The sequence below is a fragment of the Genypterus blacodes genome, unplaced genomic scaffold (assembly GCF_046128005.1).
Source record: "Genypterus blacodes isolate CSIRO-AG114 ecotype Tasmania unplaced genomic scaffold, CSIRO-AGI_Gbla_v1 ptg000438l_1, whole genome shotgun sequence".
Classification (NCBI taxonomy): domain Eukaryota; kingdom Metazoa; phylum Chordata; class Actinopteri; order Ophidiiformes; family Ophidiidae; genus Genypterus; species Genypterus blacodes.
In genome coordinates this window covers 1,262,264-1,288,043 of record NW_027467208.1, presented here as the reverse complement: position 1 = coordinate 1,288,043, position 25,780 = coordinate 1,262,264, and the positions used below count along the sequence as shown (strand labels likewise).

Below are 25,780 nucleotides of genomic sequence, written 5' to 3'. Positions count from 1 at the left end.
AAAAACAGGTTTCCTCTAACTTTACTCAGTTAAATCAAAACACTGCCAGTGAAATGTATACTTTTGGTTACAATCAGAAACTATTAAGTAGAAAAATGGTAAAAAAAATAGTGCTGAAATCAATGTTAACTCTTCAAATCCATTAGGGGCTCTGGTGGTCATTGGTCAGCAGTTTTCATTTCATGACCAAAAAACAATGACTGTGCTCACAAAGCACTTCTCATTAAAAAAACATTTGTATTACAAGTTGCAAATTCAAAACTTAATTAACTTAAACACTTGATTATTTTTAGACTAACAGATGTGAACCTCTACTAAAGCAAAAGACATGCAATAAAATTGAATGTTTGTCTTCCATTCACTTATGCAAGGGGAGTAAGGTCAAGCCTGTAATGGGGTCTGTGACACACCTCTCAACCAATTGAAGATAGGTGAGGTTCTCATGTGTGTTGGGGTCAAGAAAGCCCTTGGTGTCATCATCAGGGTCAGACAGAATCTGGTTCATTTTCTCATCAAAGTAACCTCTTTGGTATGCCACCTGTACTGGCACTCTATGGCTATGGACTGGATCGACTATGCCCCCAGTGGCAATTTGTGCTTCAAGGAGGCGAATTCCATGATCCTTTACAATGAGATCCTTTGTCAAGGCCTGGAACAAGGAAATTGTGTTTCCTGTGTATGGATCCTTGTATCCTGTAACTGCTCTTTCTGCTGAAAGCAGTTTTTTCTTCCACTCACTGCCAACCAGCCTTTGGTCCACAGCTTCCTCTACGGAGAGTTTTTTGTTGTTGACTGGGTCGATGACAAAGCCAGTAGCAGCCTGGGCCTCCAACAGAATCAGAGAGGTACCAGGGGTCAGGAGGCCTTTGGACTTTGCCTCATAGATGCTAAGAGTCTCTTTGTTGGACTGCAAGTACACACCTGCGATGCTGTTGGTCCCTTCTAAGAACTTCCTCACTGAGTTCATCTCACTCACCTCTTTCACTGTGACCTTCCCTGCACTGAGGTCTTCATAGAGGTCTTCATTAATAATCTTTGACTCAAGCAGCTCATGAGCAGAGACATTCTTCCTGATTCCTTGAAAGTTTTGAGTTTGGCTCGTGTCTGTTATTGTAGTGGTGGTGGTGGTTGTAGATTTTGTTGTGCTGCCGTTGGACTTGGGTTCTGGTGGTAGGCACATGACAACTGATGAATCCCAGGATGTTGTGGTCTGCTTCTGAATGATTGTCAGGATGATCTCTAAGAAACGTTCAGTCGTGATGGCACCAGACTTGTACTGCTGCACGAGCTCTCTCCTCTTCTCCTCAGTGATGTATTTGGAGTAAAGCAGATCCCACAGAGAAACAGTTTGTCCTTGGTATTTCCCGCCTGCCGTGGTGGTTGTTGTGGATTTCAGAATGAGTTTCGTTGCCTCATCAACAAAGAAGTAAAACTCTCCTTTCTTGACAATGACCAGTAAACTAAGGCCTGTAATGGGGTCTGTGACACACCTCTCAACCAATTGAAGATAGGTGAGGTTCTCTTGAGTGTTGGGGTCAAAAAAGCCCTTGGTGTCATCATCAGGGTCAGACAGAATCTGGTTCATTTTCTCATCAAAGTAACCTCTTTGGTATGCCACCTGTACTGGCACTCTATGGCTATGGACTGGATCGATTATGCCCCCAGTGGCAATTTGTGCTTCAAGGAGGCGAATTCCATGATCCTTTACAATGAGATCCTTTGTCAAGGCCTGGAACAAGGAAATTGTATTGTCTGTGTATGGATCCTTGTATCCTGTAACTGCTCTTTCTGCTGAAAGCAGTTTTTTCTTCCACTCACTGCCAACCAGCCTTTGGTCCACAGCTTCCTCTACGGAGAGTTTTTTGTTGTTGACTGGGTCGATGACAAAGCCAGTAGCAGCCTGGGCCTCCAACAGAATCAGAGAGGTACCAGGGGTCAGGAGGCCTTTGGACTTTGCCTCATAGATGCTAAGAGTCTCTTTGTTGGACTGCAAGTACACACCTGCGATGCTGTTGGTCCCTTCTAGGAACTTCCTCACTGAGTTCATCTCACTCACCTCTTTCACTGTGACCTTCCCTGCACTGAGGTCTTCATAGAGGTCTTCATTAATAATCTTTGACTCAAGCAGCTCATGAGCAGAGACATTCTTCCTGATTCCTTGAAAGTTTTGAGTTTGGCTCGTGTCTGTTATTGTAGTGGTGGTGGTGGTTGTAGATTTTGTTGTGCTGCCGTTGGACTTGGGTTCTGGTGGTAGGCACATGACAACTGATGAATCCCAGGATGTTGTGGTCTGCTTCTGAATGATTGTCAGGATGATCTCTAAGAAACGTTCAGTCGTGATGGCACCAGACTTGTACTGCTGCACGAGCTCTCTCCTCTTCTCCTCAGTGATGTATTTGGAGTAAAGCAGATCCCACAGAGAAACAGTTTGTCCTTGGTATTTCCCGCCTGCCGTGGTGGTTGTTGTGGATTTCAGAATGAGTTTCGTTGCCTCATCAACAAAGAAGTAAAACTCTCCTTTCTTGACAATGACCAGTAAACTAAGGCCTGTAATGGGGTCTGTGACACACCTCTCAACCAATTGAAGATAGGTGAGGTTCTCTTGAGTGTTGGGGTCAAAAAAGCCCTTGGTGTCATCATCAGGGTCAGACAGAATCTGGTTCATTTTCTCATCAAAGTAACCTCTTTGGTATGCCACCTGTACTGGCACTCTATGGCTATGGACTGGATCGATTATGCCCCCAGTGGCAATTTGTGCTTCAAGGAGGCGAATTCCATGATCCTTTACAATGAGATCCTTTGTCAAGGCCTGGAACAAGGAAATTGTATTGTCTGTGTATGGATCCTTGTATCCTGTAACTGCTCTTTCTGCTGAAAGCAGTTTTTTCTTCCACTCACTGCCAACCAGCCTTTGGTCCACAGCTTCCTCTACGGAGAGTTTTTTGTTGTTGACTGGGTCGATGACAAAGCCAGTAGCAGCCTGGGCCTCCAACAGAATCAGAGAGGTACCAGGGGTCAGGAGGCCTTTGGACTTTGCCTCATAGATGCTAAGAGTCTCTTTGTTGGACTGCAAGTACACACCTGCGATGCTGTTGGTCCCTTCTAGGAACTTCCTCACTGAGTTCATCTCACTCACCTCTTTCACTGTGACCTTCCCTGCACTGAGGTCTTCATAGAGGTCTTCATTAATAATCTTTGACTCAAGCAGCTCATGAGCAGAGACATTCTTCCTGATTCCTTGAAAGTTTTGAGTTTGGCTCGTGTCTGTTATTGTAGTGGTGGTGGTGGTTGTAGATTTTGTTGTGCTGCCGTTGGACTTGGGTTCTGGTGGTAGGCACATGACAACTGATGAATCCCAGGATGTTGTGGTCTGCTTCTGAATGATTGTCAGGATGATCTCTAAGAAACGTTCAGTCGTGATGGCACCAGACTTGTACTGCTGCACGAGCTCTCTCCTCTTCTCCTCAGTGATGTATTTGGAGTAAAGCAGATCCCACAGAGAAACAGTTTGTCCTTGGTATTTCCCGCCTGCCGTGGTGGTTGTTGTGGATTTCAGAATGAGTTTCGTTGCCTCATCAACAAAGAAGTAAAACTCTCCTTTCTTGACAATGACCAGTAAACTAAGGCCTGTAATGGGGTCTGTGACACACCTCTCAACCAATTGAAGATAGGTGAGGTTCTCTTGAGTGTTGGGGTCAAAAAAGCCCTTGGTGTCATCATCAGGGTCAGACAGAATCTGGTTCATTTTCTCATCAAAGTAACCTCTTTGGTATGCCACCTGTACTGGCACTCTATGGCTATGGACTGGATCGATTATGCCCCCAGTGGCAATTTGTGCTTCAAGGAGGCGAATTCCATGATCCTTTACAATGAGATCCTTTGTCAAGGCCTGGAACAAGGAAATTGTATTGTCTGTGTATGGATCCTTGTATCCTGTAACTGCTCTTTCTGCTGAAAGCAGTTTTTTCTTCCACTCACTGCCAACCAGCCTTTGGTCCACAGCTTCCTCTACGGAGAGTTTTTTGTTGTTGACTGGGTCGATGACAAAGCCAGTAGCAGCCTGGGCCTCCAACAGAATCAGAGAGGTACCAGGGGTCAGGAGGCCTTTGGACTTTGCCTCATAGATGCTAAGAGTCTCTTTGTTGGACTGCAAGTACACACCTGCGATGCTGTTGGTCCCTTCTAAGAACTTCCTCACTGAGTTCATCTCACTCACCTCTTTCACTGTGACCTTCCCTGCACTGAGGTCTTCATAGAGGTCTTCATTAATAATCTTTGACTCAAGCAGCTCATGAGCAGAGACATTCTTCCTGATTCCTTGAAAGTTTTGAGTTTGGCTCGTGTCTGTTATTGTAGTGGTGGTGGTGGTTGTAGATTTTGTTGTGCTGCCGTTGGACTTGGGTTCTGGTGGTAGGCACATGACAACTGATGAATCCCAGGATGTTGTGGTCTGCTTCTGAATGATTGTCAGGATGATCTCTAAGAAACGTTCAGTCGTGATGGCACCAGACTTGTACTGCTGCACGAGCTCTCTCCTCTTCTCCTCAGTGATGTATTTGGAGTAAAGCAGATCCCACAGAGAAACAGTTTGTCCTTGGTATTTCCCGCCTGCCTTGGTGGTTGTTGTGGATTTCAGAATGAGTTTCGTTGCCTCATCAACAAAGAAGTAAAACTCTCCTTTCTTGACAATGACCAGTAAACTAAGGCCTGTAATGGGGTCTGTGACACACCTCTCAACCAATTGAAGATAGGTGAGGTTCTCTTGAGTGTTGGGGTCAAAAAAGCCCTTGGTGTCATCATCAGGGTCAGACAGAATCTGGTTCATTTTCTCATCAAAGTAACCTCTTTGGTATGCCACCTGTACTGGCACTCTATGGCTATGGACTGGATCGATTATGCCCCCAGTGGCAATTTGTGCTTCAAGGAGGCGAATTCCATGATCCTTTACAATGAGATCCTTTGTCAAGGCCTGGAACAAGGAAATTGTATTGTCTGTGTATGGATCCTTGTATCCTGTAACTGCTCTTTCTGCTGAAAGCAGTTTTTTCTTCCACTCACTGCCAACCAGCCTTTGGTCCACAGCTTCCTCTACGGAGAGTTTTTTGTTGTTGACTGGGTCGATGACAAAGCCAGTAGCAGCCTGGGCCTCCAACAGAATCAGAGAGGTACCAGGGGTCAGGAGGCCTTTGGACTTTGCCTCATAGATGCTAAGAGTCTCTTTGTTGGACTGCAAGTACACACCTGCGATGCTGTTGGTCCCTTCTAGGAACTTCCTCACTGAGTTCATCTCACTCACCTCTTTCACTGTGACCTTCCCTGCACTGAGGTCTTCATAGAGGTCTTCATTAATAATCTTTGACTCAAGCAGCTCATGAGCAGAGACATTCTTCCTGATTCCTTGAAAGTTTTGAGTTTGGCTCGTGTCTGTTATTGTAGTGGTGGTGGTGGTTGTAGATTTTGTTGTGCTGCCGTTGGACTTGGGTTCTGGTGGTAGGCACATGACAACTGATGAATCCCAGGATGTTGTGGTCTGCTTCTGAATGATTGTCAGGATGATCTCTAAGAAACGTTCAGTCGTGATGGCACCAGACTTGTACTGCTGCACGAGCTCTCTCCTCTTCTCCTCAGTGATGTATTTGGAGTAAAGCAGATCCCACAGAGAAACAGTTTGTCCTTGGTATTTCCCGCCTGCCGTGGTGGTTGTTGTGGATTTCAGAATGAGTTTCGTTGCCTCATCAACAAAGAAGTAAAACTCTCCTTTCTTGACAATGACCAGTAAACTAAGGCCTGTAATGGGGTCTGTGACACACCTCTCAACCAATTGAAGATAGGTGAGGTTCTCTTGAGTGTTGGGGTCAAAAAAGCCCTTGGTGTCATCATCAGGGTCAGACAGAATCTGGTTCATTTTCTCATCAAAGTAACCTCTTTGGTATGCCACCTGTACTGGCACTCTATGGCTATGGACTGGATCGATTATGCCCCCAGTGGCAATTTGTGCTTCAAGGAGGCGAATTCCATGATCCTTTACAATGAGATCCTTTGTCAAGGCCTGGAACAAGGAAATTGTATTGTCTGTGTATGGATCCTTGTATCCTGTAACTGCTCTTTCTGCTGAAAGCAGTTTTTTCTTCCACTCACTGCCAACCAGCCTTTGGTCCACAGCTTCCTCTACGGAGAGTTTTTTGTTGTTGACTGGGTCGATGACAAAGCCAGTAGCAGCCTGGGCCTCCAACAGAATCAGAGAGGTACCAGGGGTCAGGAGGCCTTTGGACTTTGCCTCATAGATGCTAAGAGTCTCTTTGTTGGACTGCAAGTACACACCTGCGATGCTGTTGGTCCCTTCTAGGAACTTCCTCACTGAGTTCATCTCACTCACCTCTTTCACTGTGACCTTCCCTGCACTGAGGTCTTCATAGAGGTCTTCATTAATAATCTTTGACTCAAGCAGCTCATGAGCAGAGACATTCTTCCTGATTCCTTGAAAGTTTTGAGTTTGGCTCGTGTCTGTTATTGTAGTGGTGGTGGTGGTTGTAGATTTTGTTGTGCTGCCGTTGGACTTGGGTTCTGGTGGTAGGCACATGACAACTGATGAATCCCAGGATGTTGTGGTCTGCTTCTGAATGATTGTCAGGATGATCTCTAAGAAACGTTCAGTCGTGATGGCACCAGACTTGTACTGCTGCACGAGCTCTCTCCTCTTCTCCTCAGTGATGTATTTGGAGTAAAGCAGATCCCACAGAGAAACAGTTTGTCCTTGGTATTTCCCGCCTGCCTTGGTGGTTGTTGCGGATTTCAGAATGAGTTTCGTTGCCTCATCAACAAAGAAGTAAAACTCTCCTTTCTTGACAATGACCAGTAAACTAAGGCCTGTAATGGGGTCTGTGACACACCTCTCAACCAATTGAAGATAGGTGAGGTTCTCTTGAGTGTTGGGGTCAAAAAAGCCCTTGGTGTCATCATCAGGGTCAGACAGAATCTGGTTCATTTTCTCATCATAGTAACCTCTTTGGTATGCCACCTGTACTGGCACTCTATGGCTATGGACTGGATCGATTATGCCCCCAGTGGCAATTTGTGCTTCAAGGAGGCGAATTCCATGATCCTTTACAATGAGATCCTTTGTCAAGGCCTGGAACAAGGAAATTGTGTTTCCTGTGTATGGATCCTTGTATCCTGTAACTGCTCTCTCTGCTGAAAGCAGTTTTTTCTTCCACTCACTGCCAACCAGCCTTTGGTCCACAGCTTCCTCTACGGAGAGTTTTTTGTTGTTGACTGGGTCGATGACAAAGCCAGTAGCAGCCTGGGCCTCCAACAGAATCAGAGAGGTACCAGGGGTCAGGAGGCCTTTGGACTTTGCCTCATAGATGCTAAGAGTCTCTTTGTTGGACTGCAAGTACACACCTGCGATGCTGTTGGTCCCTTCTAAGAACTTCCTCACTGAGTTCATCTCACTCACCTCTTTCACTGTGACCTTCCCTGCACTGAGGTCTTCATAGAGGTCTTCATTAATAATCTTTGACTCAAGCAGCTCACGAGCAGAGACATTCTTCTTGATTCCTTGAAAGTTTTGAGTTTGGCTCGTGTCTGTTATTGTAGTGGTGGTGGTGGTTGTAGATTTTGTTGTGCTGCCGTTGGACTTGGGTTCTGGTGGTAGGCACATGACAACTGATGAATCCCAGGATGTTGTGGTCTGCTTCTGAATGATTGTCAGGATGATCTCTAAGAAACGTTCAGTCGTGATGGCACCAGACTTGTACTGCTGCACGAGCTCTCTCCTCTTCTCCTCAGTGATGTATTTGGAGTAAAGCAGATCCCACAGAGAAACAGTTTGTCCTTGGTATTTCCCGCCTGCCTTGGTGGTTGTTGTGGATTTCAGAATGAGTTTCGTTGCCTCATCAACAAAGAAGTAAAACTCTCCTTTCTTGACAATGACCAGTAAACTAAGGCCTGTAATGGGGTCTGTGACACACCTCTCAACCAATTGAAGATAGGTGAGGTTCTCTTGAGTGTTGGGGTCAAAAAAGCCCTTGGTGTCATCATCAGGGTCAGACAGAATCTGGTTCATTTTCTCATCATAGTAACCTCTTTGGTATGCCACCTGTACTGGCACTCTATGGCTATGGACTGGATCGATTATGCCCCCAGTGGCAATTTGTGCTTCAAGGAGGCGAATTCCATGATCCTTTACAATGAGATCCTTTGTCAAGGCCTGGAACAAGGAAATTGTGTTTCCTGTGTATGGATCCTTGTATCCTGTAACTGCTCTTTCTGCTGAAAGCAGTTTTTTCTTCCACTCACTGCCAACCAGCCTTTGGTCCACAGCTTCCTCTACGGAGAGTTTTTTGTTGTTGACTGGGTCGATGACAAAGCCAGTAGCAGCCTGGGCCTCCAACAGAATCAGAGAGGTACCAGGGGTCAGGAGGCCTTTGGACTTTGCCTCATAGATGCTAAGAGTCTCTTTGTTGGACTGCAAGTACACACCTGCGATGCTGTTGGTCCCTTCTAAGAACTTCCTCACTGAGTTCATCTCACTCACCTCTTTCACTGTGACCTTCCCTGCACTGAGGTCTTCATAGAGGTCTTCATTAATAATCTTTGACTCAAGCAGCTCACGAGCAGAGACATTCTTCTTGATTCCTTGAAAGTTTTGAGTTTGGCTCGTGTCTGTTAATGTAGTGGTGGTGGTGGTTGTAGATTTTGTTGTGCTGCCGTTGGACTTGGGTTCTGGTGGTAGGCACATGACAACTGATGAATCCCAGGATGTTGTGGTCTGCTTCTGAATGATTGTCAGGATGATCTCTAAGAAATGTTCAGTCGTGATGGCACCAGACTTGTACTGCTGCACGAGCTCTCTCCTCTTCTCCTCAGTGATGTATTTGGAGTAAAGCAGATCCCACAGAGAAACAGTTTGTCCTTGGTATTTCCCGCCTGCCTTGGTCGTTGTTGCGGATTTCAGAATGAGTTTCGTTGCCTCATCAACAAAGAAGTAAAACTCTCCTTTCTTGACAATGACCAGTAAACTAAGGCCTGTAATGGGGTCTGTGACACACCTCTCAACCAATTGAAGATAGGTGAGGTTCTCTTGAGTGTTGGGGTCAAAAAAGCCCTTGGTGTCATCATCAGGGTCAGACAGAATCTGGTTCATTTTCTCATCAAAGTAACCTCTTTGGTATGCCACCTGTACTGGCACTCTATGGCTATGGACTGGATCGATTATGCCCCCAGTGGCAATTTGTGCTTCAAGGAGGCGAATTCCATGATCCTTTACAATGAGATCCTTTGTCAAGGCCTGGAACAAGGAAATTGTATTGTCTGTGTATGGATCCTTGTATCCTGTAACTGCTCTTTCTGCTGAAAGCAGTTTTTTCTTCCACTCACTGCCAACCAGCCTTTGGTCCACAGCTTCCTCTACGGAGAGTTTTTTGTTGTTGACTGGGTCGATGACAAAGCCAGTAGCAGCCTGGGCCTCCAACAGAATCAGAGAGGTACCAGGGGTCAGGAGGCCTTTGGACTTTGCCTCATAGATGCTAAGAGTCTCTTTGTTGGACTGCAAGTACACACCTGCGATGCTGTTGGTCCCTTCTAAGAACTTCCTCACTGAGTTCATCTCACTCACCTCTTTCACTGTGACCTTCCCTGCACTGAGGTCTTCATAGAGGTCTTCATTAATAATCTTTGACTCAAGCAGCTCATGAGCAGAGACATTCTTCCTGATTCCTTGAAAGTTTTGAGTTTGGCTCGTGTCTGTTATTGTAGTGGTGGTGGTGGTTGTAGATTTTGTTGTGCTGCCGTTGGACTTGGGTTCTGGTGGTAGGCACATGACAACTGATGAATCCCAGGATGTTGTTGTCTGCCTCTGAATGATTGTCAGGATGATCTCTAAGAAACGTTCAGTCGTGATGGCACCAGACTTGTACTGCTGCACAAGCTCTCTCCTCTTCTCCTCAGTGATGTATTTGGAGTAAAGCAGATCCCACAGAGAAACAGTTTGTCCTTGGTATTTCCCGCCTGCCTTGGTGGTTGTTGCGGATTTCAGAATGAGTTTCGTTGCCTCATCAACAAAGAAGTAAAACTCTCCTTTCTTGACAATGACCAGTAAACTAAGGCCTGTAATGGGGTCTGTGACACACCTCTCAACCAATTGAAGATAGGTGAGGTTCTCTTGAGTGTTGGGGTCAAAAAAGCCCTTGGTGTCATCATCAGGGTCAGACAGAATCTGGTTCATTTTCTCATCAAAGTAACCTCTTTGGTATGCCACCTGTACTGGCACTCTATGGCTATGGACTGGATCGATTATGCCCCCAGTGGCAATTTGTGCTTCAAGGAGGCGAATTCCATGATCCTTTACAATGAGATCCTTTGTCAAGGCCTGGAACAAGGAAATTGTATTGTCTGTGTATGGATCCTTGTATCCTGTAACTGCTCTTTCTGCTGAAAGCAGTTTTTTCTTCCACTCACTGCCAACCAGCCTTTGGTCCACAGCTTCCTCTACGGAGAGTTTTTTGTTGTTGACTGGGTCGATGACAAAGCCAGTAGCAGCCTGGGCCTCCAACAGAATCAGAGAGGTACCAGGGGTCAGGAGGCCTTTGGACTTTGCCTCATAGATGCTAAGAGTCTCTTTGTTGGACTGCAAGTACACACCTGCGATGCTGTTGGTCCCTTCTAGGAACTTCCTCACTGAGTTCATCTCACTCACCTCTTTCACTGTGACCTTCCCTGCACTGAGGTCTTCATAGAGGTCTTCATTAATAATCTTTGACTCAAGCAGCTCATGAGCAGAGACATTCTTCCTGATTCCTTGAAAGTTTTGAGTTTGGCTCGTGTCTGTTATTGTAGTGGTGGTGGTGGTTGTAGATTTTGTTGTGCTGCCGTTGGACTTGGGTTCTGGTGGTAGGCACATGACAACTGATGAATCCCAGGATGTTGTGGTCTGCTTCTGAATGATTGTCAGGATGATCTCTAAGAAACGTTCAGTCGTGATGGCACCAGACTTGTACTGCTGCACAAGCTCTCTCCTCTTCTCCTCAGTGATGTATTTGGAGTAAAGCAGATCCCACAGAGAAACAGTTTGTCCTTGGTATTTCCCGCCTGCCTTGGTGGTTGTTGCGGATTTCAGAATGAGTTTCGTTGCCTCATCAACAAAGAAGTAAAACTCTCCTTTCTTGACAATGACCAGTAAACTAAGGCCTGTAATGGGGTCTGTGACACACCTCTCAACCAATTGAAGATAGGTGAGGTTCTCTTGAGTGTTGGGGTCAAAAAAGCCCTTGGTGTCATCATCAGGGTCAGACAGAATCTGGTTCATTTTCTCATCAAAGTAACCTCTTTGGTATGCCACCTGTACTGGCACTCTATGGCTATGGACTGGATCGATTATGCCCCCAGTGGCAATTTGTGCTTCAAGGAGGCGAATTCCATGATCCTTTACAATGAGATCCTTTGTCAAGGCCTGGAACAAGGAAATTGTATTGTCTGTGTATGGATCCTTGTATCCTGTAACTGCTCTTTCTGCTGAAAGCAGTTTTTTCTTCCACTCACTGCCAACCAGCCTTTGGTCCACAGCTTCCTCTACGGAGAGTTTTTTGTTGTTGACTGGGTCGATGACAAAGCCAGTAGCAGCCTGGGCCTCCAACAGAATCAGAGAGGTACCAGGGGTCAGGAGGCCTTTGGACTTTGCCTCATAGATGCTAAGAGTCTCTTTGTTGGACTGCAAGTACACACCTGCGATGCTGTTGGTCCCTTCTAGGAACTTCCTCACTGAGTTCATCTCACTCACCTCTTTCACTGTGACCTTCCCTGCACTGAGGTCTTCATAGAGGTCTTCATTAATAATCTTTGACTCAAGCAGCTCATGAGCAGAGACATTCTTCCTGATTCCTTGAAAGTTTTGAGTTTGGCTCGTGTCTGTTATTGTAGTGGTGGTGGTGGTTGTAGATTTTGTTGTGCTGCCGTTGGACTTGGGTTCTGGTGGTAGGCACATGACAACTGATGAATCCCAGGATGTTGTGGTCTGCTTCTGAATGATTGTCAGGATGATCTCTAAGAAACGTTCAGTCGTGATGGCACCAGACTTGTACTGCTGCACAAGCTCTCTCCTCTTCTCCTCAGTGATGTATTTGGAGTAAAGCAGATCCCACAGAGAAACAGTTTGTCCTTGATATCTGCTGCCTGCCTTGGTGGTTGTTGTGGATTTCAGAATGAGTTTTGTTGTGTCGTCAACAAAGAAGTAAAACTCTCCTTTCTTGACAATGACCAGTAAACTAAGGCCTGTAATGGGGTCTGTGACACACCTCTCAACCAATTGAAGATAGGTGAGGTTCTCCTGTGTGTTGGGGTCAAAAAAGCCCTTGGTGTCATCATCAGGGTCAGACAGAATCTGGTTCATTTTCTCATCAAAGTAACCTCTTTGGTATGCCACCTGTACTGGCACTCTATGGCTATGGACTGGATCGATTATGCCCCCAGTGGCAATTTGTGCTTCAAGGAGGCGAATTCCATGATCCTTTACAATGAGATCCTTTGTCAAGGCCTGGAACAAGGAAATTGTGTTTCCTGTGTATGGATCCTTGTATCCTGTAACTGCTCTTTCTGCTGAAAGCAGTTTTTTCTTCCACTCACTGCCAACCAGCCTTTGGTCCACAGCTTCCTCTACGGAGAGTTTTTTGTTGTTGACTGGGTCGATGACAAAGCCAGTAGCAGCCTGGGCCTCCAGCAGAACCAGAGAAGTACCAGGGGTCAGGAGGCCTTTGGACTTTGCCTCATAGATGCTAAGAGTCTCCTTGTTGGACTGCAAGTACACACCTGCGATGCTGTTGGTCCCTTCTAAGAACTTCCTCACTGAGTTCATCTCACTCACTTCTTTCACTGTGACCTTTCCTGCACTGAGGTCTTCATAGAGGTCTTCATTAATAATCTTTGAGTCAAGCAGCTCATGAGCAGAGACATCCTTCCTGATTCCCCGAAAGTTTTGAGTTTGGCTCGTGTCTGTTATTGTAGTAGTGGTGGTGGTTGTAGATTTTGTTGTGCTGCCGTTGGACTTGGGTTCTGGTGGTAGGCACATGACAACTGATGAATCCCAGGATGTTGTGGTCTGGTTCTGAATGATTATGAGGACAATTTCCAAGAAACGATCAGGCGTGATGGCACCAGACTTGTACTGCTGCACAAGCTCTCTCCTCTTCTCCTCAGTGATGTATTTAGAGTAAAGCAGATCCCACAGAGAAACAGTTTGTCCTTGGTATTTCCCGCCTGCCTTGGTGGTTGTTGTGGATTTCAGAATGAGTTTTGTTGCCTCATCAACAAAGAAGTAAAACTCTCCTTTCTTGACTATGACCAGTAAACTAAGGCCTGTAATGGGATCTTTGGTGCACCTCTCAACCAATTGAAGATAGGTGAGGTTCTCTTGAGTGTTGGGGTCAAAAAAGCCCTTGGTGTCATCATCAGGGTCAGACAGAATCTGGTTCATTTTCTCATCAAAGTAACCTCTTTGGTATGCCACCTGTACTGGCACTCTATGGCTATGGACTGGATCGATTATGCCCCCAGTGGCAATTTGTGCTTCAAGGAGGCGAATTCCATGATCCTTTACAATGAGATCCTTTGTCAAGGCCTGGAACAAGGAAATTGTATTGCCTGTGTATGGATCCTTGTATCCTGTAACTGCTCTTTCTGCTGAAAGCAGTTTTTTCTTCCACTCACTGCCAACCACTCTTTGGTCCACAGCTTCCTCTACAGAGAGTTTCTTGTTGTTGACTGGGTTGATGACAAATCCAGTAGCAGCCTGGGCCTCCAGCAGAATCAGAGAAGTACCAGGGGTCAGGAGACCTTTTGATTTCGCCTCATATATACTCATGACCTTTTTTGTGGATTCAAGTAGTACACCTGCTATACAGTTGGTAGCCCCTAGATACTTTTGAATTGATTCCATTTCGCTCACTTTTTCTTCAGTGACTTCCCCTTGAATTATGCGTGTGAAAAGCTCCTTTGAGATAATCTTTGACTCATACAATTCACTTGCTGACACCCGCTTTCTCAGTCCTTTGAATTTCCTTTCTTTTGAGGTTAACTCGGTAATGATAACAGTGATTATTTCAATGATCTCCTCTATTGTCATTGTTCTTGTCTTGTATTGTTGAATGAGCTGTTCCCTTTTTTGTTCTGAAATGTATTCAGAAAGCAACACTTCCCACAGTGTCAATTCTTTGCCTTTGAATTTTCCTACATTTATGGTAATAGATTTGTTTTTGAATGCAAGTTCTGTTTGTTCATCTGTGTGTAAGATGCAAGAGTCCTCTTCGTACAGGGGTAGGAGAAGAAGCTCAGTCTTAGCGTCTTTCTCACAACAGTTCATCAGCTGGTGGTAAGTGACATTTTCCTTGGCGTTTGGATCATAATACGTCTTTGTGTCATCACTGGGATTCAACAGATTTCTGTTCATGTCTTCGTCAATATACCCCTTTTTAATGGCTACCTGAAGAGGAAGCCTATGACTTTGATTTGGGTCAATGACACCACCAGTTGCTAGCTGTGCTTCAAGAAGATGAATACCATGGCTTCCCTGAATCAGCTTTTCATTCATGGCTTCAAAGACTGATATTGTTGCTTTTGTGTAAGGATCCCTGTAACCAGTGATGGCTTGTTCAGCTGAGAGAAGTTGTTCGTGTACATCTGCCCCAATTACTTTTTCTCTTGCTGCCTCATCAACACTGTAGAACTGTTTTTTGACGGGGTCAATAATCCATCCTGTTGCAGCCTGTGCTTCAAGCAGTACAAGTGCAATACCAGGTGTTAGTAGACCTTGTGATTTAGCGTCATAGATGCTCATTACTTTCTGGGATGGATGAACCTTGATTCCAGCAATGCTTCCAGTACCTTTCAGGTATCCTCTCACAGATTCACGTTGAGTCACCGCTTCCAAAGTGATTTTCCCTCCTTTGACACTATTGAATGTGTCTTCATCAATGATATCACAATCCAGTAGTTGTTGTGCAGAGACAGGCTTTCTCAGGCCCATTGTCATTGTCTGAGTGTGACTCTGCTCCAGTTTTTTGATTATGCAAATCACCATTGTGATTATTGTTTGTGTGCTTAGATTCCCTGTTCTGTATTTTTCAATGAATTCAAGTCGCTGATCCTCTGTGAAATATACAGAGTGAATCAAGTCCCAAAGAGAAACAGATTTTCCTGAATAATGTCCCACTGAGATATTCACAGCTGTCTTTTCAAACTCTTGCTTTATCTCTGTGTCGGTGTACATTTTCTTCTTCATTTCCGCAGCTTTTGGCGGGTCGTTTAGCACCAGAAGACACATACCTGTTTCTTCATCTTTCACACATCGACTCAACATCTCCTTGTATGACACGTTTTCTTTTGTCTTTGGGTCAAAGAAACCTTTTGAGTCATCTGTTGCATCTGACAGAATTTGGTTATGTTCTGTATCAAAGTAGCCTTTCCTGTATGCAACCTCCAGGGGTAAGTGAATGCACTTCAAGGGGTCAATGATGCCTCCTGTAGCAATCTGGGCCTCAAGTAAACGAATACCATGCTGCTCTACAATCAGATCCTTTTTCAAGGCTTGGAAGAGAGAGATCTTTTTGTCAGTGTATGGATCTGTATAACCAGTGACGGCCCTCTCAGCATCCAGAAGTTTTTCATACATTAATGGACCGATTACTTTCTCTCTGAGAGCCTGTTCTACGGTAAATCTTTTGTCTGTCAGAGGATCAACAATGAATCCTGTGGCTGCTTGTGCTTCAAGGAGACAATGTGCAGTACCGGGTGTTAGGATGCCTATTCTCTGTGCCTCATAGATGCTTAGCTTCTGGTTGGAGGGTTGCAGTATCACACCAGCAACACAGCTTTTTCCTTCCAGATAGGCTCTCACACTGTCCATCTTCATCACATCATCACTTGACATTTCTCCACTGAGCAAACTGCTGTATGTCTTTTCATCCACAATTTCTAGCTCCAAAAGATCCACAACAGAGACATTTCCCCTGAGACCTTCAAAATTCAGTGCTGCTTGTTGTTTTATCTCCTTACTCTCAATGATTTCCAAGATGGTGACAATGATTTGCTCAATTGTGATTTTCCTTGATTTATAGAGCTTGAACAACTCCTGTCTTTTGATTTCAGAGAGATACTCTGAGTTGATGAGATCCCACAGAGTTGTGAGCTTGCCCTTGAATCTGCCATACTTTACATTCACTGTTGTAGTTCTAAACAATTCCCTAATCTGGTCATCTATGTTAATTTGTTTTCTTTTGCCTTTGAGTGGCAAGAGACACAGGCCTGTACTTGGATCTTTGACACATCTGGACATAAGCTGCAAGTATGTCAAGTTCTCATGGGTGTTGGGGTCAAAGAATCCTTTGGTGTCATCACTTGGATCAATCAGGATCTGATTCATGTCCTCATTAAAATACCCCCTCTCATAGGCTACATGAACAGGAATGCGATGGCTGTTGACAGGGTCGATGACTCCACCTGTGGCAATTTGTGCCTCCAGCAAGCGAATCCCATGCTCGTGTACAATGAGGTCTTTTTGCATGGCTTGGAACAATGAAATAATTTTACCATCATATGGGTTTTTGTATCCAGTGACTGCTCTCTCTGCAGAGAGCAACTTTTGATAAACTTCAGGCCCCACGATCCTTGCTTTCACAGCTTCCTCCACTGAAAACTTTCTGTTTCCAATAGGGTCAATAATGAATCCTGTAGCTGCCTGTGCCTCCAGCAGAATCAGAGCAGTTCCTGGCATCAGCAGTCGTTTCTGTTTGGCCTGGTAGATTGTCATGACTTGAGAATCAGGAAGGATAACACCCGCAATACTGTCTTTCCCCTGTAGGTATACATTGACATTTTTATCCTCTGTAACCTCCGTTATTGACTTCTTTCCCTGTTTCAGGTCCTCCAGGTCCTGCTCAGTAATGATGTCTGCCTCTACAAGTTGTTTGGCTGTGACAGTTTCTCTGATACCTTCAAAGATGACCTCAGTTGTTGTCACAGACTTCTCTATGGCTTCCAGAACCATTGTGATGATTGTCTTGATATTGAGCTTTCCTTGCCTGTACTGCTGAATGATGTCTTGCCTCTGGTGTTCATTGAAGTATTCTGACATCAGTAGTTCCCACAGAGATACTGTCATTCCCATGTACTTCCCACATGTCACATTCACCTTCTGTTCTTTGAAAGCCATTTTAGTTTGGTAGTCAATGAAGTTGAAATTCACCTCAGTCTTATCATGGAGAGGGAGGAGGCACAACCCAGTGGCAGGATCGATGACACACCTTTCCATCAGCTGCAGATAAGTGAGATTGTCTTTTGTGTTTGGGTCAAAAAACCCTTTTGTGTCATCCCCTGAATCCTCTAATATGGCGTTCATATCCTCATTGAAGAAACCCCTCTTGTACGCCACTTCTGTTGGAAGTCTGTGGCTGTTGATTGGATCAATTATTCCACCTGTTGCGATTTGCGCCTCAAGTAAGCGGATCCCATGTTCCTTTACAATAAGATCCTTTGATAGTGCTTGAAACAGGGATATGGTTTCACCTGAGTATGGGTCTTTGTATCCAGTCACAGCACGCTCAGCAGAAAGTAACTTTGCATGATATTCTGGGCCTACAAGTTTGTTTTTGACTGCTTCCTCCACACTGTACTTTGCATTCTGAACAGGGTCAATCATGAATCCAGTTACTGCTTGTGCCTCCAGTAGAACAAGTGCTGTTCCAGGCATCAGTATGCCTTGCTTCATGGCTTGATAAATACTCATTCTCTGGTCTGACGAGAGTATTGCAATGCCTGCAATACTTCCCTTACCCTCCAAGTATTCCTTCACTGTCTCCATCAACATCACATCCTGTGTTGTGGTCTTACCCTCCTGTAAGTCGTCGTATGTTTCTTTGTCAATGATTTTAGACTCAAGAAGTTCAGTGCAGGAAATGCCTCTTCGGAGGCCTTTGAAGGTGATGCCAACAGAGAGCAGCAGCAGACCTGTGTCAGGCTCCACAATGCATTTCTCTGTGAGATGATGGTAGTTGAGGTTTTCGCGTGTGTTTGGATCATAAAACACTGAGAGCTCCTCCATTTGGTCACTGAGCAAGCCTTTTTCATAGTAGCCCTTCTCAGTTGCTGATTCAATTGAAATGTTTTTCATTTCAACAGGGTCAAACAGGCCTTGTGTGTATATCTGTGCTTCTAGCAGCCTCAATCCATAATCTCTTGGGACTAAATCTTTTCGTATAGCTTGGAACAGAGCTATTGTTTCATTTGTGTATGGATCTACATAGCCGTGGACAGCTTTCTCCGCTGCATGGAGTTTCTCTTTCATCTCCAGTCCAATTATTCCCTCCTTAACTGCATCTGTAACTGACAGTGTTTGGTTGTTGACTGGGTCTACAATGCCCCCAGTGGCAGCCTGTGCTTCCAGCAGGGCTAATGCTGTGCCTGGTTTAAGAAGACGCTTTTTCATGGCTTGATATATGCTCATCTTCTCCTTTGTCTTCTCCAGTAGTATTCCAGCCACAGGTCCATGGGTTTTTGTGAAGCCATTTTGCTTGACTTCGGAATCTTGATTGACGGAGTCCATCTTGGCCTAATGATCTGTATTAAAATACAGACGCATTTATTATAGAAGAAAATAATTTAGACAATGCTAGTTGGATATTTTATGCATTGCAATTAAGTACCACTCTCTTTGCTTTTGATTTTTTTGCAGTGGGTTGACAAGTAATAATAATAATAATACATTTTATTTGTAGAGCACTTTTCATAGTTAGAAGCAATCCCAAAGTGACAAATGCCTTGACAAATTTGGCATAGACATTGTAGTAATAATAATAATAATAATAATAATAATAATAGTAATGATGATGATAATGATAATAAATATGCAATTTATTTAAAACAGCATGATGGGGTTTTCTTAGTGCTACTAACCCTGTATTAGCTGTCTGTGATCAACACCCTTTATGTTCAATCCCAAATTAATACAAACTGTGCTGACATAAATGCATAAACTGATACTAGTTGCATTGTATGGAGGACTAAAAGTGCCAAAATTAAATAAATAAATACGCCATTAAATAATTAATTAAAAGTGTCAATAATTAATTAAATGTGTCATTAAATGGGAAATAATTGATTGAATAAAACAAGTCATACAATTTAAAAAAAAAAAAAAAAAAAAAATATTTAATTATTTCAGTGCACATTTAATTATTTCATAGTTCGGTGTTACAGCGAACCATGAATTAATTTTATCCGTCAACCTCTCCCATCAAAGTCGGTAGGCGGGGCTAACGCGCATCTAGTCTAATCCACTGCTTTGGTCTGCCTTGAAACAGAAAGTAGAAGAAGTTTTTCTAAACATGGCGGCTGTGTTGATGGAGGATCTCCGTGAACTTTCTAGAGAGTTGGTGAGAGATATTTTAGACCTTGCACAGTATGTGGCAGCAGGACCTGCTGACCTCGAGCATGTAGCGTGTAAAGCATTTATTAAAGCTTTGCATCAATCCATTATCTGGAATCGATTTGCCTTGACTTGATGTGCAGGGTAACCAATCAGGTGTAAGAACCCGCCCTCTAACTTTGACGGGTAAATTTGACAGATAAAATTAATTCATGGTTCGCTGTAAAACCGAACTTTGAAATAATTAAATGTGCACTGAAATAATTAAATGTTTTTTTTTAATTATATGACTTGTTTTATTTAATCAATTATTTCACATTTAATGACACATTTAATTAATTATTGACACATTTAATTAATTAATGACACTTTTAATTAATTATTTAATGGCGTATGTATTTATTTAATTTTGGCACTTTTAGTCCTCCATAGCATTGAAGGTAATGGCGCGCTACAACTTTGTAATCATCCTTTTATACAGATTGCAATTGCAAGTCAGTTTGTGCCTTCCAATTCTTGCCCAAAAATGGTCTGTGTCTGTATCAAACCTTAAGATCAGTCTGTGAAAGCCTCAGATCTTGGTTGGTACTCCTGGCCTTTCCAGATTCCAGGGAAATGACTAAAGAGCTGTCGTGGGCGAAGCAGGTTTGGCTTTGAAACGCCCACCCTGCAGAGATCAGACGACACAAAATAGACAGATTAGTACTTTATTCATCCCCTTGGGGAATTCTAGAATTCAACAATTATGTTTGTGTGTGAGTATTTAATCTCTAAAGTATGTTTGTGGCATTTTTACTGTTGATGACTAATACTATAGTTATCTGTGTTGGACACTTGTTACTATAAAAACACTGAATCAGATAGCACAGAACAACATTGAAGTTTTATATATAACTCCGTACTCATATAATCTCCTCTAAAGCCATTGATTCCATGTTTTTCACAGGACTGGCACACGTTTGAGAGTTTCCCATTCACCTAAGTTGCAAGTGTTGGGACTGTGAGAGGAAACAGGCGTGAACACAGGCAGAACACCAAAGCGGTCGGCCTGTGACACTCCTCTTTTTACACAAACACAACAAAGCATCTGAGTTCATAGTCGAGTGTATGGTACATAATGTACAGTGCAGAAAGAAAATGTAATTAGGCTGATGCTTCTTTTCTGTACATCTACCTTCTGCCAGTTCAAACATGTTTCACAAATATCATATATTTGTTTTTGCATGCTAAGACACCTCAAACCAAAACTGGACTAGTAAGATGCACTTAACTGTAACACAACTTTAACAAGTGCCATGGAGAGACGCCCTTTTGCTTCTAACACACAACTTGATGCTGTTGACTGATCAGTCATTAGACAAATGACAGACACATGTTTATTTATATCAGATTCATTTCTGTTATGACCCGCCTCACTACCTTTCTGTTACTAGATCTAAATCCAGTTTGCTCCATCAGACTTTTCTTTTTGCAGTTTTTTCTACTTTGACTTGAACATTCACACACATACACCACAATCAAGTAAGTGAAGGGAGTTCATTTTTCTAAAATGTTTCTTTCCACATGTCCTGCCCGTAGTTGGCAGTGACTGGGTTCAATGATGTCATTACAACCTGTGGGAGTGAGTGGAACGACTGTAATAAAAGAGGGTGTGTAGGAGAGTTCAGAGTTAAAGCCGAAGATTAAGGAGGAAAAAGAGAAAGTAAGCTAGGACTGCACAATGCCTCAATCACTTGCTGTCACTCAACCATTGTTTTACCTGATTAATGTGCCACTGAGTTAAAAATAACACTGCCCCGACAGCAGCAGTCAACACAACAGCAGACTCAAGGTGTGTTCTGCTTGTTTTCGTGCCCTTTTAACAGAAGTCAATGGCCTGTTTTACAGTTACCACATGGTTTCTATGAAAACAGACAGACATCTGTACATGTAGGTGCCATGGTTTATTTAGCTGTAAATGCTTTATTTGCTGTTTGAGGTCGTCGCCCACTTTGTAAATGTTGTAAAAGACGTTGAACATTGACTTTGCATTTATTACACCTCATGTTCTGTATTTTCTTATCGCGTGTTAAGCAAATACAGTAGAATCTTCAGTCAAATTCACTATCTAAATGATTATCGTTTTAACTCCCTCTCAGAACAGTGGGAGTAACTTCTGCTCAGCCACATTCACATTTACAAAGACAACCTGGCATTTGGCTTAAGCAGCTAAAGATCTAATGACCGGCATAGAAGAGTTACACACGCAATTTGTTCTTCTCCGTGTTCACGTATTCGTCAATAAACAAAGCTCAGCCTCTGCCTCAAACTGCCTGCAGATTTGTACCATGTCTGTGTCTGTGTTCTTCCCTATACGCATGTAGTCAAGCACATTAGTTACACTTCTTCCTAATTAACAGAACAATAGTATCTTTCTGATGCGCTCATCCGGGACCGATTTCCTGTCACGCTAAACAGAAATGAAATTGTAATTTGCCAAGATACGATGCATTTGTTTGCAACGAAGGAGGTGTTAAGCTTTTGATTTATGTGTTCAATGTAGATAAAGGTTACAGCTGCTTGTCAAAATGAGTTATACACCGTTTAACTGTAGCTCTGAGCCAAGAACCTGTCTTGAGTGACGTGAGGGGTTTTGGCCCTTGAACCTGCTCCTTCTTTTACAAGATCTACAACAAGCAAACACACAGCAGAAGCCACAAGTTCTCTCACCCATAGGGTTAATATTACACAACCCTGTGTCACATACTTGACACACTTGCACACCTTTGTCATTCGCGTGCAGTGTTGTTACCACCACAGGGCAAGAAACAGGAATGAATGAGGCCTCGGAGGATTCATATTAATGTTGCATAACACTTTCTAGCATTGTAACTTTGGACTACCAAGGATTAGTATTAGTGTTTTCCATTGTATGCTGGCTTGTTTAGAGACACTGGAGTCTGCATTGGTTAAACATTATTTATACAAATGTGGTCAAAGGGAATCAGCAATGAATGTTTGCTTTCCCTTTTTATCAGCAGGGGGAGTGGTCCAGTGTGCAGGATATCTCATGTTTCTTCACTTTTGTGACATCAACATCCAGCCCAAAGTCGTCCCTCTCAGAAGAGAAGGGGGCAACAGCTTCTTTTGCGATTTTAACATCTGACAGAAACCACAAGCTTTCCTTTCAGAATATCCGACCATTACTGAATAAAAACTAAGCAATCAAAAGTAAACATTACATTTATATCACCAGCTTAAGTAATGGTCTCCTTACCTGAGGGGCTTGGAATGCAGGTCAGAGTTCCACTGTGTGCTGGTTAGGAGTGGTCTGTCTCATAGATCCTGAAGTACTCCTCCTCACCTCAGAGTGAGCTGTCTCTGCTCTCTGGTCAAATATATAAGCAGGTCCAGAGAGTCCCTCCCCTTGTGACGACGCTCAGCCTGTGAGGCTGCAGATCTCTGCACAGAGCCCAGGAATGACAAAAATGCCTACAGATTTCCTCCAAACTGTTCTTCGGTGCTATCAAACAAACACCTGCAAGCCATTTGAGCTTTTCTGGCTGCACAATAGTTGGACAGGTTGCTGAAGCAGCTTTGCACGTAAACCTTCACAATGCAGTGGGTGGTTCTCAACCTGTCATCAACGGCACGACCAAGGTGTGCCAGTTTTCACCGTGTACTTTTATGATGTTCGTATTGTAGGGGAACATTGACGCACGCATGTCTCAGGGTCTTATCTCACCGGTCGTGTCGCGGCAGGAAGAGCTGGAGGCCCTGAGTACGCAGAGCGCTGTGTTTCCTTCGGTTTTTCTTTCCCTCAACTTTGGCAGGTTTTCAAGTTTGACTTAGAGACGCCGCCGACAGATCGGGTGTCAGGGACGTTTACTGGAACATTTGATTGCAAAACCAAAGTGTGAGCAAGCACACAAAAACATCTGTTAGGATTGTCGTCACAGCAGACACAAAGGTGTGTGTCAGACTGAAGCGACACCTTTAAAGAAAACGTATTTTTAATGACTAATGAGCGGAGGTGGAAAAAGTGATGAAGTATTTAGTCCAGGTGGCTCAATCGATACTCTATGATGCAACTCCACCTCGGTGAGTGTGAGAACACTTTCGGTTATACCGTTTCAACTGTTAAACCAAGGTTACACTGAATTTACACAGCTCAGCCTCTTTGGATTTATAAGGGTGAAATAAATATGGCAGATTACATCATATCTGTGAAATCTAACCTTATCTAACCTTAGAAGGCTCATGTTCATGTTCAGATGTGTAGATAGTGATGATGAAGGTTTTTTGTCTTTTTTGAATGAATACAGTCAGATGTAGAATGTGGAGTTGATAATAATGTTACTTTGTTGTAACTGACATGCAACACTATTCATCAAAACGTATCAGATTCAAGTCGCTGTATCAAGGCCTCGTTTAGAAGTTTGAAGGAAATGTGACAAGGTTTTTCGTGTAATGACTTCAGTTAGAAGAACTCCATGTGTGAGTTTGCCAAAAGAAATGACAGGTGAGTTAACAAACACCCTGGGAAATATTAAAAGACGGTGATGTGAAATGACACAACCGTTAAAATGACTGGTAGGTGACGACATGTTATCTGCTTCAATCAGATAATAATTATGTTGGTTAAACGGGGTGTGGTGGGTAAAAATATGTGGTAATTTGGTTTGATGTGAGTGTAAACATGCAGGAACACATATTGCTTGGATATACTTGAAGAAGCAAATGGATCATTATCCCGCTGACATTTAGAGATTCATTATTCCCACATACTTGCTCACAGGTTTGAACTTTAGAAATGTTCTTACCTGACCTTTAGAAGCTACAAGTTAAAGCAGTATCCTATTTGATTACTGTAATTATTTTGAGAAATAAAGGACAAAGAGCTGCCGAGCAAAATCTCACCTCAGTAACAACACGGCTTCCTGTAAAACTCAGATAATAAGATTAATACAAGGAGTTAAAAAAAAGAAACATTTCAGTTTATTTGCGTTTTAATTTGAGCACATTAGTGACACCTACTGATCAAAATAATACACAACATCCAAATCCTACTTAGCAATGCACCAGAAGCCTACAAGTAAAATCTCATTTGGTGTTGTCAAATGTTAGAAATGTACAAATAACAACAAAGCGATACATTGAGTTTCATTATGTTAGCAACAAGCTCATGACACAAATATATAAAGAGTTTAGGCATGTGAGTGAGTCAAGACTTGAGTCAGACGCCTCCACACGTTAGGATAACTCTAAAGTCTTTATCTAAATGAAGCTCTACTTTAATAAATCTAACTATATTTCTCCACCCTGACAGTAAATCAGCATGTTTCCCTCCAGTGAACAAAGCTGACAAAAGCTGACCAGCAGCCAAATGTAATTCCTGACCCCTCATATCAAACATCCACCCTGGCTGATAAATGAAAGAATGAAATGTGAAAAATCCAAAAATATTTTACACTTTCCCCTCCACTATGTTGTGAAATGTTTCTCTGAGAGGTCGTAATAAATGAACCTGAGCTGTTGACCTCAGGGCCGGGAACATTGTGTTTGACCCGCCACAGTAAAAGCCTCAACAAACAGGATACATTTATAAGATTTGCCTCCAAACTTGACGTGCAGGAAAGCTCTTTCAAAACCTCATCTGGCTGGAATTCAGAGCTTCTTAGATTGAGGCAAATATAACGCCTTATCTAATTAACAGCTGAGCTGCACACTAGCATGAGAGTTATTCCTCCCATGGCGGTGAGACGTCGTCACAATCCAAGCTGTAACATACAGTGGCTGCTCTTAGGTGCAGTGGGATGATCCACAGCTTATTTTTGTGTTCAGGCACTTTGCTGTTGTTAAATTTGCTTTCAGTCGCACGTTTTAATCATAGTTAGATAATTATAGGCTATTAGTCTGATGTACTGGCAATAAAAGTGTCTGATACTGGCTTATCACCATTTGCATTACATTAATGTTTTATGGGTTTCATTTCCTGTATGGTTTTAAATTCTCTTAGTAAATGTGATTGTTTTCAAGCTGTTTGTACAAAAAAGACTTCTTTTCTTAGACGTCTGTATTTCTGTCCTCACTCATAATCCTTCTACACGCCCATTTAGAGTAAAGCAAGTACAATAACATTACACTACTAATTCACATTTACCCTGAGGACGTATTATTTAAATCCACACGCGCCACACTTACACACACACACACACACCACTCTGAAGTGTTTACTGCCGTTTGAGGACATATTACTTTACTAACATAGGAGGCCATAAAAGAACACGAGCTCCAGTTCCTCCCTTGAGGCTGTGTTTTGTGAATGCTGGATTTTTTTAATTTTGTCACATTTCATTCTCGATTGGTTTCCCCCTTTTGTTCTCCACATTC

The 25,780-nt window shown here is 43.3% G+C and overlaps 1 protein-coding gene across 1 annotated transcript; it reads right to left on the bottom strand.

The window, feature by feature from the left end:
- Nucleotides 1-3: 3 nt before the first annotated feature.
- On the bottom strand, nt 4-22,783 carry eppk1 (epiplakin 1). Its single transcript, XM_076139263.1, has 3 exons — nt 22,665-22,783; nt 19,957-20,075; nt 4-18,600 (listed from the first exon to the last, which is right to left on the bottom strand). Exon 3 carries the CDS (start codon nt 18,584-18,586, stop codon nt 359-361), a length of 18,228 nt encoding a protein of 6,075 aa, XP_075995378.1. The 5' UTR covers nt 18,587-18,600; nt 19,957-20,075; nt 22,665-22,783; the 3' UTR covers nt 4-358.
- Nucleotides 22,784-25,780: the final 2,997 nt, after the last annotated feature.